Raw genomic sequence first — 15,634 nt, 5'->3', positions numbered from 1 at the left:
GACTTTGGGTGATAATGATGTGTCAATGAAGGTTCAATGGACCACTCTGGGGGAGGTTAAAAATGGGGGGTTTCATTTGAAAATGAAACTGGTTCTTGTGTCTGTGGGGCGGTTTCCAAGTAACCCCCTGTGCCTTCCATCCAATTTTGCTATGAACCTAAAAGTGCTCTGAAAAAATCTATTAAAAAAAATTAGGAGCACCCGGGTGGCTCAGTTGGTTAAGCATCTGACTCTTGATTTTGGCTCAGGTCATGATCTCAGGGTCATGGGATTGAGCCCTGCGTGGGGGTCTGTGCTCAAACTCAAGAAGTTTGCTTGAGAATCTCTCTCTCCCTCCCTCTGCCCCTCCCCCTGCTTGTGTGCACGTGCTCGCTCTCTAAAATAAAAAAAAAAAATGAAGTAGGGATGCCTGGGTGGCTCATTCAGCTAAGCATCTGACTTTGGCAGGGGTCATGATCTCGGGGGGTCCTGGGATGGAGCCCCGCTTTGGGCTCCGCGCTCAGCGGGGTTTCTGCTTGTTCCTCTGTCCCTCCCTGCTCATGTGTGTGCTCTTTTTCTCAAATGAATAAATAAAATCTTTAAAAAAAATTAAGTAGACCTATGTATATATGTTGACATGGAAATTTCACTAAAAACAGCAAGTTACAGAACATAACAAAATATAAACCTATATGTGTTTGAAATATTCTTTATATTGACCTATATCTGAAAATAAAGCAAAGGAATGGGACAAGAAGGATGCCCACTAGACTTTACAGGGGTCACCTGTGGAGAGGGGATTCTGGGGATGGTGCAGAAGTGGGGAGCAAAAAGTCACTTTGTTTAAATGCTTCTGCATTGTTTGAGTCTTTTAAAATAAAAATCATTTCTTGAGAATACATTCAAATATTGCTTATAATGGGAAAATAATTTTCTAAATAATGGTGGCATATGCTTATTATATAGAAAGTTTAATAGTATGTTCCACAATACAGAGGTAATCATTTTTAAAATTTTGTGCATTTTCTTGCATTTTTTTGTCATAAACTCTCAAATGTATTGACAGTTTTGTTTCCAGCTTTTAAAAAACTCTATTCTGTATTTCATAGTGTCATTAAAAATTCTTCCAAAACATTTCCTTTGGCTACATAATTGTGGCACACTTATACCATGAAATATTGATTTAGCATTTCTCTATTGTTAAGGCAATTACATGGCTCCCATCTTTATATATAAATGTCTTTACACTGTTCAGTTTCCTTTATTACTGATGCCTAAATGAAATATCACCTTAAGTGAATTTTAAAGTTGTAGGTACCCTAACAAGATTTTTTAAATATATAAAATATTAAAGTAAATGATACTGCTCTTTTTTTTTTTTTTTAAGGAGCAACGAGACATAGAACCTATTTTTCCCCAACATACTGTATTTGAATTTTGATAAAGCAGTAGACTCATCTGGTTTTTCTTGCTGTTACCTCTTTTCCGCATTCCCTGTTGCCTGACATTCTTTCCCATCTATGAAAACTTCTATATTCCTTCCCTAATGCTTTGAAATCTTTTTATTTCTTAAAAGGAGCAAATGAGAATTCCAATGTAGCCAGCTTGAATCAGTCTTTCTGTTCTTCTTATGAATAGGCAGTTCCTCCAGGCAGTGAATTAGCTCTTTAGAAAACATTGGCATTATGTTTCTCAACCCTGAGTGTCTGTATAGGTGGTCTGGAATGCATTAAAGAGAGGCATTGTGTCAGATCCTCAAATCTAAGATGAAATCCTCTTCTTACTAATTATGAGTTGTTTTTGTTGTTGGTATTGTTTGTTCTGAATCACTGGGTTTTACAAAATTTTTTTAGTGAAAGTTGGAAATGGATTTGGTATAGTATATAGTTGGCTCTTGTCTTACTTATGGAAATGTATATAGAGTGTTCTTCAAAGGAATTTTATGATGAATACCTTTCTGGAATATAGAGTATCACTCATTTTTCTATTTTTGTAAATGCCGACTTTTGTATTTCTTTTAGTGACAGAATTATTAAGATTTTGTTTTGTTTTCTTTCTAGTTCAGCCTACAATACTTAGCAGTAATTCATTTTTGCTGATGAACTAGATAATATTCTCCCATATATTAATATCTTGTGTATTGTAGTTGGGTTGTTATTTTAACAAAACAGGTTTTTGTTAAGATCAGTAGTTCTCAAAAAATGTGGTGCCCCCAAACCAGAAGCATCAGCATCACCCACCACCTGGGAGCATGTTAAAATGCAGATTATTAGGTTCTACTTCAGACCTCCTATTCAGAAACTGGGAAGTTGTAACCCAGCAACCTGTGTCTTAATAAGCCCTTTGGGTGATTCTCATATATGCTAAAGTTTGAGGACTGGTTTAGGTAATATCTATATGGTGGCTAAAAATACCAGCTCTTATCACTTGAAAGCCTGGGTTTGGTTTAATTCCAGGGTATGTGTTAAGAACTATAGCAATATTGCTTCTAAGAGATATGTAGATGAAAAGCTGTTAGTAAGGGCTGCCTTACAAGAGTTGGTTTCATTGTTTCCGGTAGTTGAGATTTTAAGAACAGGGTACCAAGAATCCTTCACCATGGAGCTGAACCAAGTTGCTTCAGTACTTAGGATAGATAGCAGAAGCTTCTTATTTGATCACATCATTTAAGTTGTGCCTTCCTCCATTACCAACATACTTAAAATGACAAATCATGAAATCACTTTTTTTTTTTTTTAAGATTTTATTTATTTATATGACAGAGACAGCGAGAACAGGAACACAAGCAGGGGGAGTGGGAGAGAGAGAAGCAGGCCTCCCGCTGAGCAGGGAGCCCAATGTGGGACTCGATCCCAGGATCCTGGGATCATGACCTGAACCGAAGGCAGATGCTTAATGACTGAGCCACCCAGGCGCCCCATGAAATCACTTTTAAAGTAGATATTATTTTCAAAGTTAAGGAATTCCTGAATTAGCTCTCTTTCAAATGCTTTTAAGTTATAAATAACTACAAACAGACATACAGTACCTGGAAGACACTTCATTAATGTAATTAAGATATATATCCGTTATTTATTGGCTTATTTTTGTACAATTATTAACTATTTGGATAACATCTACTTATCTGGTTATTTTAAGAACATTTTTAATGGCAATATCTTATGCTAATAGGTATGTGTATTTTTTCACTGGAAGATTATCTATTCCTGAATTTAAATGTCACATGCATTTATTAATTATTTCAGGTGAGTCCTGCAGGGTGGAATATTAACTTTTTAAACATGGTGTTATTTTATAAATGGAAACCCTTGTTTTAAAGAACCAGATCTCCTTGTTAAATTTAGGACTTTAAAGCTTTATTTTGGCTCCTAAATGTATAGCAGATTTTTTTTTTCTTAGGAAGATAATTACTCTCAGAAGAGGTATAACTGGTTTGGTGGTGGTGTCTTCTTGGCATCACAGATGGATCTTGTTCATGCTATGGATTAGAATCAGTGACTAGATGAACCATTACAGGAAAGCTGACAATGTTTCCTTTATGCATACTGAGAAATGGAAGATTTCCTAAAGCCAGGGTAAAGCTACTAAGTTTTTGAAGATTCCGTTTGTGGTTTTTAATCTATGACACATAATAAGCATTATTTACCCTCTACATATAAGTAGGTCATATTGTAAAAGGTCAGCTTCTTATAATCAGCTTAAAGAAATCACTCATCCAATTATTAATTATTTTCTAAATGTTTGTAACTCAAGAGTGAGGGAGGAGTAAAATATATTTTAAGGAGACTCTTACCCAATCATATGAGTCTGAAATTTCTAACTAGCAAAAGATGTGGTAGAGAATTTAATATTGGGAATATTTATTTAGTCATGGACCAGGTGCGATTAATAAAAATGAGAAGACGGGGAAGCGATGTTTTGAAATTAACCAGTCCTTTTTGGGGTGGGCTCAGCCACATGCTAACGGATATTCTATATTTATGGTCTCTTTATGCTGGTATTATTTGATCCATTTCCACATACAACTTACTACTTTCTAAGCTTAGTATAATACTTGAACTGATCACTTTTAAAGTATGTAAAACATGCATAAAATCAGCAACAGCTCATAGATTTTTTTTCTTAAGAATTTAGTATATCAAGTATGTAATTCCTCATAACGTACCTGATTTAAGAATAATAAGTGATGCATTCATTTTTGACTCTATGTTAGTGAAACAGGCCATAATACTACAAGTCTATAAGAAACAGTCCAGGGTGTTTTCAAAAGACTTTAGGCAGAAGTGAAATGAAATTTGAAGGAAGAATTTATGTAAAACATTTGTTTTGAATTTTCAAATTCAATTTCTAACTAAATAATATACCTCAAGTTACTTGGCATGGAATTGGGGGACCTGATAAATAAAGATTGCAGAAAAGATTGAAAACATATTATTCACTTTTCTGACTGGATAAGAGGAAATATTTTTGAACCTTTTTTTTTTTTTTTTTCATTCTGCCCTCATGATTCATGGTACTTGGTTTTCTTCAAATTAGAGAAGTTAGTTCCCATTGTAGTCTTTGACTTGTTTGTTACACTGACCTGGGGCTAAAACAAACTCATTTTGACTTCTTGACTCATAAACTTCATGTTAAGCAAGTTTGTCCTAGAAAGCCATTTTATTTGTTTTAATTTTCTAGTTATCTGAGGGAAACCAAAAGCACACAAATCTACAGAAAAGCATTGAGAAAGCTAAAATTGGCCGACATGAAACGGTAAGTTTGTAGATTCTTTAATAATGTCAATTGTAAATAGAAGAGTAAGAACTTAGAGCTTCCTGTGAGGAGTGTACCATTCCTACCAGAAGAGAGGTGAGTACAGCAAAGGACATGAACATTGGACCTGGTAGGATTCACCAATTGTAAATCTAGGTTTATTTTTTATTATTGTATTATATTGTATATGGCAGCATGGCATAGAAGCACAAACCCTGCAGCCAGAGAGCCTGGGTTTGAAACTCTCCTAAATTCTCTGTTCTCAGTTATCCCAGTTGTAAAAATAGGGGATAAAATCTACCTCATTAGGTTATTGTATGGATTAAACTAGCTAATATTTGCAAAGCACTCAGAAGAGTACCTGGTACAAGGTAAGCCCTTTATAAATGTTTATGTAAAATTTTAAGAGTCATGTTTTTTTAAGTCTTGGCACACAACAAATTGAAAACTATCAATATATTATCCTTGAGGCTTTGTAATATTTCTAAATTATTTAAATGATTACTGACTTATTTTATTTTAAAAAGTATTATGAAGTATTATATTAGGGGTTTTTAAAAATCACTTTCTAGTTTCATCATTATCTCAAGTATGGATTTATGACGTGAAAGAATATTAAATATCTACATGCACCACCAAGCATTCCATCTAGGCCTCTATTTGTACCACTTAATTGTGAAAGAGACTCAAAAATAGTCACATTGTAGAAAAGGATACACCACAGGCTTACAGTGGCTCTTCAAAATTATTTCACATACCTTCTTTTATGTGAATACTTAGCAGTCACAGAGAAGAATTGGAGAATGGTAATTTTTGAAGAATATTTAAGGGAATGTAAGATCTGGGCATAATCTGAAGCTGTTATATTTCTTTAATTGACAGTAGCAATTACCATTTCTTTATTTGATCCTTTTTTTCTTCCTTAATGTTGGCAATAAATTGTAGGTGCACCTTCAACTAATATTCATGCCCAAAAGTTGTCTGCTGAGTGTTACCCAGTCCCCTGGATCCATTGCACCTGGGAAAAATCCTTGTGGGTGCTGCAGATCTCAGAGGAGTATAATAGTTTAGAAAGGCTCCTGAGAAAGATGAACTCTTGTGTTCATCCTAAGCACACAAATCAGGATTTTTCAGAAACACCTAGCCCCCATTTACTTGGCATTATTCATGGTGATGGTGTTGCTGCTGAAGACGATAGCTAACATACATAATCCGCTCTCTATGAGCCAGGCAAATACTATCCCAGAGCATTTTATATTCATTGAATCCTGCCAACAGTGCAAGGAGGTAGCCACTATTACTATCTCCATTTTTAATTCGAGTAACTAAAGGCACAAAAAATTAACGTGGCAAAGATCTAGTAACAGTCTGAGATGTCTCCCAGTTCAGGGTGTCTGGAGAGTTATCATTGCCTTCACACAGATTCTTCACCATTTTGCTGCTTTTCTTTTTTCATTGTGGAGCATGTATAATTTGGCTGTGGATGGCAAATAATAACAATCTTATATTATCATTATTTTTAAATCTCTTCTGAGTTGTGCTAATACAGTATACACTGTAATCATGTGTGGTGGCTATTTACATTTAAATTAAAGTAAATGCAATTAAATTCGGTTTTTCAGTAACAATAGCCTTTTATCATATACTCAGTAGGTCCATGTGGCTAATGTTTCCTGCATTGGAGAACACAGATCTAGAATGTTTCTATCATTGTAGAGTTCTGTTGGACTATGCTGCTTCAGACCATGCTGCTCTGCATATGCATTCCCTTGTACAAATGCTAGTAAAGGAGCCTTTCTTCACTTTGGAACAAAAGAGAACAGTTAAAGGCAAAAGTCAAAAAATACAAGCACCAAAATATAAGCTAGCAAGGAACCTTAAGTAGGTCCCATCAAAGCAACTTAAACTCTACTTGGCTTTGCCTCAGGCTTATCCTATGAATCTGTACCATAACCGTTCACACATACGAATTGAAAACTATGGCACTGTGACTTCTACCTGTTAGTGAGAACTATGGCTAGAAATTTCAAATGGTGTTTGTTGGATCCTTTTGTTTTAAAAGCTTTATTCTGGTTTACCTTTAAAGGAAAGTGATAGGAGGCCACTAGCAAGAATTTGTTATTTCTGATATCTTTAAATATTTTTAAAGGCTAATCATCCTTAAAGGTTGAAAAATTACCTATCACACTTTTAAGGAAAATTGTATAATGATGATGTTGCCATAAAATATTATATATATTGACACAATCTTATGAAACTACCTAAGAGGCAGTATCTTTTCCTAACATTTGATAATCATCTAATAGATGATTTGATAATCATCTATTTATGAGCAATCCAGTCTACATATTAATTCCCATTCAACTAGTCAAAATATATGAAAGATGCTTGAGATTTCAGAGAAAATGAGAGTTGAGTTTGTTCTTATACTGTGAATATAGGTATGTGTATATATAATACTGTCCAAAAGCCTAGTGCACATTAGTTATGAGAAATAAAATGAAAACATTTACAAAAGATATAACCTTACAACATGTGGTATTTTTCTTGTCTTAATTCTACATAAAACTATTTTGAATGCAGGAAGAGCGAACCATGCTAGCAAAAGAACTTTCTTCACTTCGAGACCAAAGGGAACAGCTAAAGGCAGAAGTAGAAAAGTACAAAGAATGTGACCCACAAGTTGTGGAAGAAATACGTAAGTTCATATCACACTTGGAAGGCTTTTTAATTTTTTTTTTTTTTAATTTTTAGAGGGAGGGGGAGAGAGAGAGTGAGGGGAGGAGCAGAGAGAGAGAATCTCAAGCAGGCTCCATGTCCAGTGTGGAGCCAGTCACGGGGCTCAGTCTCACAACCCTGAGATCATGACCTGAGTCAAAACCAAGAGTCGAATGCCAAACTGAGCCACCCAGGTGCTCCCCCCACCTTTTTTTTTTTAATTTAAAAAAACTTTTTTTCTTGAGAGAGAGAGAATGCATGTGAGGGGAGGAGCAAAGAGAGAGAATCTCAAGGAGACTCAGACCTTGAAAGTTTTTAACTTTGTCAATGAAAGAGACTTTATACCTCTAGTTACCTGGGAACCATTCTTCATGTATATGAGAAAATCAAGCCATTAATAGTATTAATATTACATTAATATTTCCTTTAAAGAGTCTTAAAGCATTGAATAGTGATAACTTTGAAATTATAAGCATTTTAAGAAGAAGGAAGGTAGATAAGGTAGAAGGATAAAGACAGAAAATATAAGTTTACGGAAACTGAGGAGTCAGAGGAGTTAAGTTGCCCCAAGTACATTGACTCGAGAACGAAACCCACCATTATCTTCTAGGAAAGATAATACCAAAAATATGATTTTTCAAGTTACAGAAAATCAGTCTGTGCATTGACTTGCTTTTTGAATATACCAGTAATGTTTTCTCCTACTTTAAAACTAATCTCCAAAGCTTTATTTTGAATAATTTTTATATATTTATGTAAAGAAGGAAATCTGAATATTTAAGGAAGTGAAAGAGTATATTATAAGGACACTGCATGTAATTGCTTAGGAAAATATGTATAACTTTCATCCCATTTTTCTGTCTTAGCCTGTCTTCTCATTTAGGGAACTTTACCTAGTGAAGCGTTTCTAAAAAAAAAAAAACAAAAAAAAACTGATAGTATGTGATTGAAGGCTTTGAGAGAAATCGAAAATATTTGGTACTTTAAAATTAGCTTGAGAATAATTTAACTACAATTAAATTGTCCCTGATGGTAGTCTTTGCAATTAAAAAATATTTAAGCAGTTCAGTTGGTGCAATCTAAAGTTAAACTTAATTTTGGAGACAGGTCGCCGCTTTGCACATCTGCAGGAGGCATTAATCACGTACGTGTAGTCCACAGTCTAGATGATGGTGTCTATTGGCCCTGGTTCTGCCGATTACCCAGGGCGATTTTCAAAAAGAGGTGGGGACAGAATAGCCTCTCTTCCCCTGAGCCAGTCATTTTCTGTAAATCAAGTACTTAGAGAGACATGTTCGCTCTTTCATGCTGCCCACAGATTAATTCATTTATCATCATCCTGCAGAATAAAGTGCTAGCCGAATCTGCTACAAAATGAACCACTTTAATCAGTCTTGAAGTTTTAACTAATATCAAATGACCCTCCTTGAACGCGAGCACCTCAAAGCAACAAGAGACATGGTAGGAGGTTACTATGAGAAGGCTAGGCCTGCTCATGAATCGTCTTTAAAAGGAAATGCATGCTGCTTGTTAAAGAAGACATCAAATGTGTCATGAAAGAAACTTTGAGAACAGTTTTCTTCCCCAGATTTAATACCTTCAGGTAATTTAGTTTTAGGATCAGCGTGGCTGTGCCCTCTAGCTGTTCATCATAAAAATTCTGTTTTCGCAGTTATCAAATCTGGTCCTTCATATATTACTCTTATTTGGTTCTGCCTTCCTTCATAATTTCAGTTTTGTGTGTTAGGGGACTTTTTCCTTGATGATACCAATTCTTTGCTTACCCAATTTCATTCTCTTTTCTTTCAAGGACCTACAACTCCTAGCCATAACCAATCAAGTCTTCTCCTTTTCTACTTTGTTGTCCCCATTATTTTGCCATTGCTCTTTCCCTGGAGACATGACCCTGACTGAGATCACCTCTACTTGTGACCTCCTATTTTTACAATCCTTTTCATAATTTTGATTACTTCTGTCCACTCAGGAATCACTAAAACTTATTTAGTCTTACAAAACCACTCTGACCTATACTGATGGTGATCCTAAGCCCATGGATCATCTTGAGGTGCAGAAAATCCACAAGGGTAGAGAATTGTGCCAGAATAGTTCATGAAGAGGGGAAACTTATTTCAGGCATGTAATTTCAGATGTTGCTATTCTTGTATCTCTGAATCAAGCAGCAATTTTGGCAATTTCCTCACCTCTTAGAAAGGTGATGAAACTTGATGGAAGAAATTTCAGGGTATATAAGTGATGATGAATTCTCTGGAGGGTAGCATAACATAGTTGAGGAGGAAGTTCCAACTGTAACTTATACTGGTTGCCTGACCTCTGTTCTCAATCTTAACCTTTATGGTTGGTAATTTATTTTTCAACCTAAGGAAAACATGTCAATGTGTATGAGTATTATGCAGGCTATGAGGTCTAAGTCAATGAGAAGAAAATGTTTTCTGGATAACAGTGAGTTAAGAAACTTTATCATTCTTTATCAACATCAGACCTAGGTTATCTTTTTGTATTTAATTATGTAGTCACATAAGATCTGTGTTTGGATCCTGTAAAATTTTATAATGATGAATTCATTACATGTGTATTCATTTTTGACATTTTTACATTGTGCATTTCTGATCTTTATAGGGGAATGAGAGAATAAGGGTCCTTCCTTCCTGGCTTTGTATTATTTTTATTTCACTCCATTAAAAATATTATCTATTTTAATAAAATACATTAATTATAGAGAATTACAACTTATTTAATGGACAGCAGTTATGTAGGATAATTCCGTTATTCCCTAAATATATTTTAGATGTGAAGGTAGGATGTTTTTTTCTGTGGAAAGCTACCAAACTATAATCAGAAGAAAAAAAATCTTATTAAAGCCTGTACACCTGTAAAAAGAGTTTTAGACTAACTTCAGTTCATACTTTTATAGAGAAATGTCCAATTCCTCTGTTTTAAAATTCAAAACAGCTAACAAACTTTTATTCAAATGTGACAGTTCTACTTCCAGGCAAGATAGAGTAGTAACAGACGGGATTTATTCTGCCACCTGAAAACACACAAAATATATGAAATAGGTTTTTAAGTTACGTGATATCAGACAATAAAGGACAGTGATTCTTAGAGAAAGAAAATAGACAAAGTAAGTCTTAAAATTGTGTCGGCTTATTTTATTGCATTTCCAGGCTGTGGCACAAGGAAGGAGAACCTAGTCAGAGCCCTGCAAATGGAACTGAGAATCAGGGAGACCAGTGTGGCTAGAGTTCACAGGACAGCATACTAGAGAGGAAAAGTTATACAGAAAGAGATCCCTGGGTATCTACAGAGGGTTCACCTCAAGTATTCGGTGAATGCAGGTGAAGTAACTACCAAAAGCTGGGGAAAGAACAATTTCAGAGAATTAGAGGGAAGAAGTACCCGGCACTCACACAGGACCAAGAATAAGGCCTGTTCTCACCAGGCCGATTGGAAGAATGTATAATTCACAAGGCATTAGGTGGAGCGCTCAAGAACACCTTGCCTCACTTGGCAAGCACTAATTAGCCATAGACTGAGCTTTGTTTTCCATCCATCTAACAAACCATAACAGCCAAGTCTTGAAAACATCAAACTATTGCAAAGTAACTTAAATGCATCTCAGAACAAAGCTAAAGAATATTTCTAGAAATACAAACATACTCAGCACCCAACAAAATAAAATTCATAATGTCTAGCATATAATGAAAGATAACCAGGCATGCAAAGAAGTAGGAAAAGATGTTCCTTAGTGAAAACAATAATCCTTCAGTCAAAACTGACCCATAACTGACACAGATAGTAGAATTAGAAGACAATAACATTAAAAGCTATTACGAATGTATCATATAGGGGCACCTAGGTGGCTGAGTCAGTTGGGCATCTGACTGTTGGTTTTGGCTCAGGTTGTGATCTCATGGGTTGTGAGATGGAGCCCTGCATCAGGGCTCTGTGCTCAGTGGGGAGTCTGCTTGGGGATTCTCTCCCTCTGACCTTCCCCCACTCCCTGCTTGCATTCTCTCTCTCTCTAAAATAGATGAGTAAGTCTTTTTTAAAAAGTGTATGTTCGGGCGCCTGGGTGGCTCAGTTGGTTAAACGACTGCCTTCGGCTCAGGTCATGATCCTGGAGTCCTGGGATCGAGTCCCGCATCGGGCTCCCTGCTGGGCGGGGAGTCTGCTTTTCCCTCTGACCCTCCTCCCTCTCATGCTCTCTGTCTCTCATTCTCTCTCTCAAATAAATAAATAAAATCTTTAAAAAAAAAAATTTTTTTTTTTAAAGTGTATGTTCAAAAAGTTAAGTAGAAACATGGAAGATACAAAAAAAAGATTCATGTTAAACTTCTGGAGTTGAACACTACAGTGTCTGAAATGAAAAATACACTGGACTGAATTAATAGCAGATTAAACTGCAGGAAAAAGGATTAGTGTATTTGAAGACATAGCAGTAGAAACTATCCAAAATGAAACTGGAGAGGAAAAATAAATTTTTTAAATGAGTATAGCATCCATGACATGTAGGACAACTTCAAATGACCTAATATATTTGTAATCAAAGTCCCAAAAGGAGTGTATGCTTGGGGTGGGGTATGTGTGTGTGAGTGTGTGTGTGTGTGTACATGTGTCCAGGCCTGAAAAATGTTTGAAGAAATAACTGTCAGAAGAAATGAAGGCTATTTTTTTTTCAAATTTGATGTAAATTATAAACCCACAGATTCAAGAAATTTAAACATTTAAGTAGTAAATGGCAGTGATCTCCTTATTACTAAAACTAGAGAATTTTTTTTAGATTTTAACCTCTATTCTCCCACATGAGATTATTTCCTTTTCCCAAAGAGATTGTTGTTTTTAAAACATGCGTTTTGATAATGAGGGGTTTCATAGGATTTTGGCTATCATGTTATTGCAGAACAGATTATACTGGATTAAAGGATTATGAGTTTCACAAATTGATTTTAATAAGATTTGGTTCTTAATAGTGTGGCTGTAGCACCCATGTTACAACAATCAGACTAATTTCTAAGTCTGTCATGGTTTATTTTGTAACAGTTCCTCTGATAAGAGCTGCAACCTTTATATTCATGTAGACATAGCTATGTATAATCTTTTACTTATTTCTCAATAATTCTTGCAGGAAATATTTATATTTCATCATGCTGGATGACTTATTGATATCTACATCAAATAAGTTTTAGCAAGATTGGTTGCAAATATCTAAGAAATGAGAAGTCAAAGCAATAATGTATAAAAAATAAAATTTAATTTTAGCTACTCTGACCATTACTTAAGTGAGAACAGATAAAATAAGTTGTAGTAAAAATTGAATTCCTACAAAAATACTTGAAAGTAAATCTTAGAAGTACTTAAGAAATTTTCTTAGAAATGCTAGGATGACAGTGAAAATGATGGAGTAAGGACCTTTGAAAATGTATCCTTCATGAAAGCTGCCAAAAATTGTCACAACTTTTCCAGAATTCTAGAAACTAACCAGTGATTTACCTATTCAAGAAAAAATGGCTGAATCTCAGCAAGAATAATAAGCTTTATGGTGTTTTAGTTTGTCCTATTCTCATCCCCTACTCTCTAGCTCAGCAGTAATCTTGAAAAATAACAGCCATGCGTTCCTGGTATCAGAGGGAGTAAAATGGAGCTGGAGCTCTTTAAGACCCTCGTTTCCCCCAAATTGTCACTATTTGACATCTTTGGTGGTTTTCTGAAAGCCACGAATAGGAAGGATTGTCCTTATTTGATCTGGCTTGTAGTATGCCTGGTAAGCAAACTAGAGACTTTAGTAGCCACACATAACAAAGAATACAGACTTTACAGAATTAGTTCAGAGAAATCACTAAACAAACAATAGCAACAAGTACCAAAAACAACAACCCTGGGAAGGGGGGGAAGTATGTGATTTCCAGAGTCGCCACATCATATTACTTAAAATGTCCAACTTTCAACAAAAAAATTGCAAGATATACAAAGAAAGTATGGTTCATGCACATGATGTTGGACTTGCTAGGCCCAGAATTTCAGTCAGGTATTTTAAATATGTTAAAAGAGCTAAAGAAAAACATGTCTAAAGAACTGAAGGAAAGCCTGAGAATGAAAACTCACCAAGTAGAAAGTATCGGCAAAGATACGGAAATTATTAAAAAGGAACCAAATGAAATGCTGGAGTTGAAAACCATAACTGAAACGAAAATTTCACTCGGGATTAACAGCCAATTTGAGCAGGCAAAAGAAAGAATTGGTGACTTGGAGATAGTTCAACAGAGATAATTCAATCTGAGGAACAGAAAGAAAAAAGAATGAAGAAATACCAACAGAGTCTCAAGAGACCTGTGGCACAGCATCAAGAGTGCCAACATATACATAAAGGAAGTCCCCAGAAGGAGAGGGGAGAGAATGGGACCAAAAGAATATTAAAAAAAGAAGAAAGCTGAACCCTTTTCAAATTTGATGAAAAACAATCTATACATAGAAAAAACTTAACAAACTCCAATTTAGGACAACCTCAAAAAGATCCACATATAGACTCATCATAATCAACTTGTCGAAAGATAAACAGAGACTCTAGAAAGCAGCAAGAAGGAGGTGACTCATCATACACAGGGAATTTTCAATCAGATTAACAATTTGTTTTTTATTAGAAGCCATAGAAGCCAAAGGCATTGGGATGATGTATTCAAAGTGAAGGGGGGAAAATAACTGTCCACCAAGAATTCTGTATCCAGAAATATTTTCCTTAAAAAAGGAAGGATAAAGTAAGATATTCCCAGGTAAACAACAGAGTTTGTCACTAGCAGACCTGCCCTAAAAAAATATGGGAGTCTTTCTCATTGAAGTGAAAGGACACTAGACAGTAACATGAAAAAATAAAGCACACTGGTGAAGGCTGCTTCATAGGTAAATATAAAAGACAGTATATATGTATTTTTGTTTGTATCTCCTTGTGGTTCTCCTATTTTATTTAAAATACAGCTGCATAAAGCAATAATGATAAGCTATTTTGTTGGGCACACAATATATAAAATAATTTGTGACAGTAACAGCATGTTTGTCTCATTAGACAAAGAAAAAATTTTGACAAAATCCAATACCCTTTCATGATACAAATACTCAACAAACTAGGAAAAGAAGTGAACTTCCTCAATTTATAAAAGGGCATCTATAATAAATCTACAGCTTACATCATATTGAATGGTAAAAGGCTATATGCTTTCCTCAAGGATGACCTCCCTTACCACTTCTATTCAACATTGTACTGGAAGTTCAAGCCAGGGCAATTAGGCAAAAAAGAGAAAAGACATCCACATTAAGTATTAAGTGAGGTCAGCAGGTTGTAGGATACAAAAATCAATATACAAAAATAACATGTATCTTATATGTTAACAGTGAACAATCTGAAAATGAGATTAAGAAAAGTATTTACAAATGAAGGAAATACTTAAGAATAAAATTAGTCAAGGAAGTGCAAAACTTATACTGAAAACTACAAACATTGAATGAAACTAAAGACCTCTATGAACAGACATTCTGTATTTATAGAAAGGCTTAATATTGTTAAGATGGAAATACTCCTCAAATTGATCTACAGATTCAATGTAAAACCTATCAAACTTCTAACTGCTTTTTGGTAGGAATTGGTAAGTTGATCCTAAAATTCATATGAAAATGCAAAGGACCCAGAATAGCCAAAAGAATCTTGAAAGAGGGATGCCTGGGTGGTGCAGTCAGTTAAGCGACCAACACTTGGTTTTGGCTCAGGTCGTGATCTCAGGGTTGTGAGATTGATCCCTGTGTTGGGCTCTGTGCTCAGCTCCAAGTCTGCTTAAGTTTCACTCTCCCTCTCCTTCTGCACCCCTCCCCCTCAGCGTGCATGTGCATACGCTCTCTCTCTCTTTCTCTCTCAAATATATAAATAAATCTTTAAAAAGAAATCTTGAAAGAAAACAGTAAAGTTGGAAGACTCAAATTTTCCAATTTCAAAACTGCCTACAAAGCTACAATAATCAAGACAGTGTGGTGCTAGTATAAGAATAGACATGCAGGGGCACCTGGCTAGCTCAGTCAGAAGAGCACATGACTCTTGATCTTGGGGTCATGAGTTCAAGCCCCACATTGGGTATAGAGATTACTTAAAAAAAAAAAAAAGAATAGACATGCAGGTTAA

General features: G+C 35.3%; 1 protein-coding gene across 3 annotated transcripts in view; it reads left to right on the top strand.

Moving 5' to 3' along the window:
- Positions 1–15,634, top strand: part of MND1 (meiotic nuclear divisions 1) — a 114,965-nt gene that overhangs the window by 42,888 nt on the left and 56,443 nt on the right. For all 3 annotated transcript variants that reach the window (XR_004682427.1, XM_035022874.1, XM_035022872.1), the window contains exons 5-6: positions 4,660–4,734; positions 7,318–7,432. Coding sequence is in view for 2 of the 3 variants with exons in the window: in XM_035022874.1 (XP_034878765.1) it covers positions 4,660–4,734; positions 7,318–7,432 (190 nt within the window). In the remaining variant the exon portion in view is untranslated. The remainder of the gene's footprint in view (positions 1–4,659; positions 4,735–7,317; positions 7,433–15,634) is intronic.

Source organism: Mirounga leonina, unplaced genomic scaffold, assembly GCF_011800145.1.
Source record: "Mirounga leonina isolate KUSES-001 unplaced genomic scaffold, KU_Mleo_1.0 Mir_176, whole genome shotgun sequence".
NCBI lineage: Eukaryota > Metazoa > Chordata > Mammalia > Carnivora > Phocidae > Mirounga > Mirounga leonina.
The sequence above is the reverse complement of the archived record's forward strand: the minus strand, read 5'-3'. Positions and strand labels throughout refer to the sequence as shown.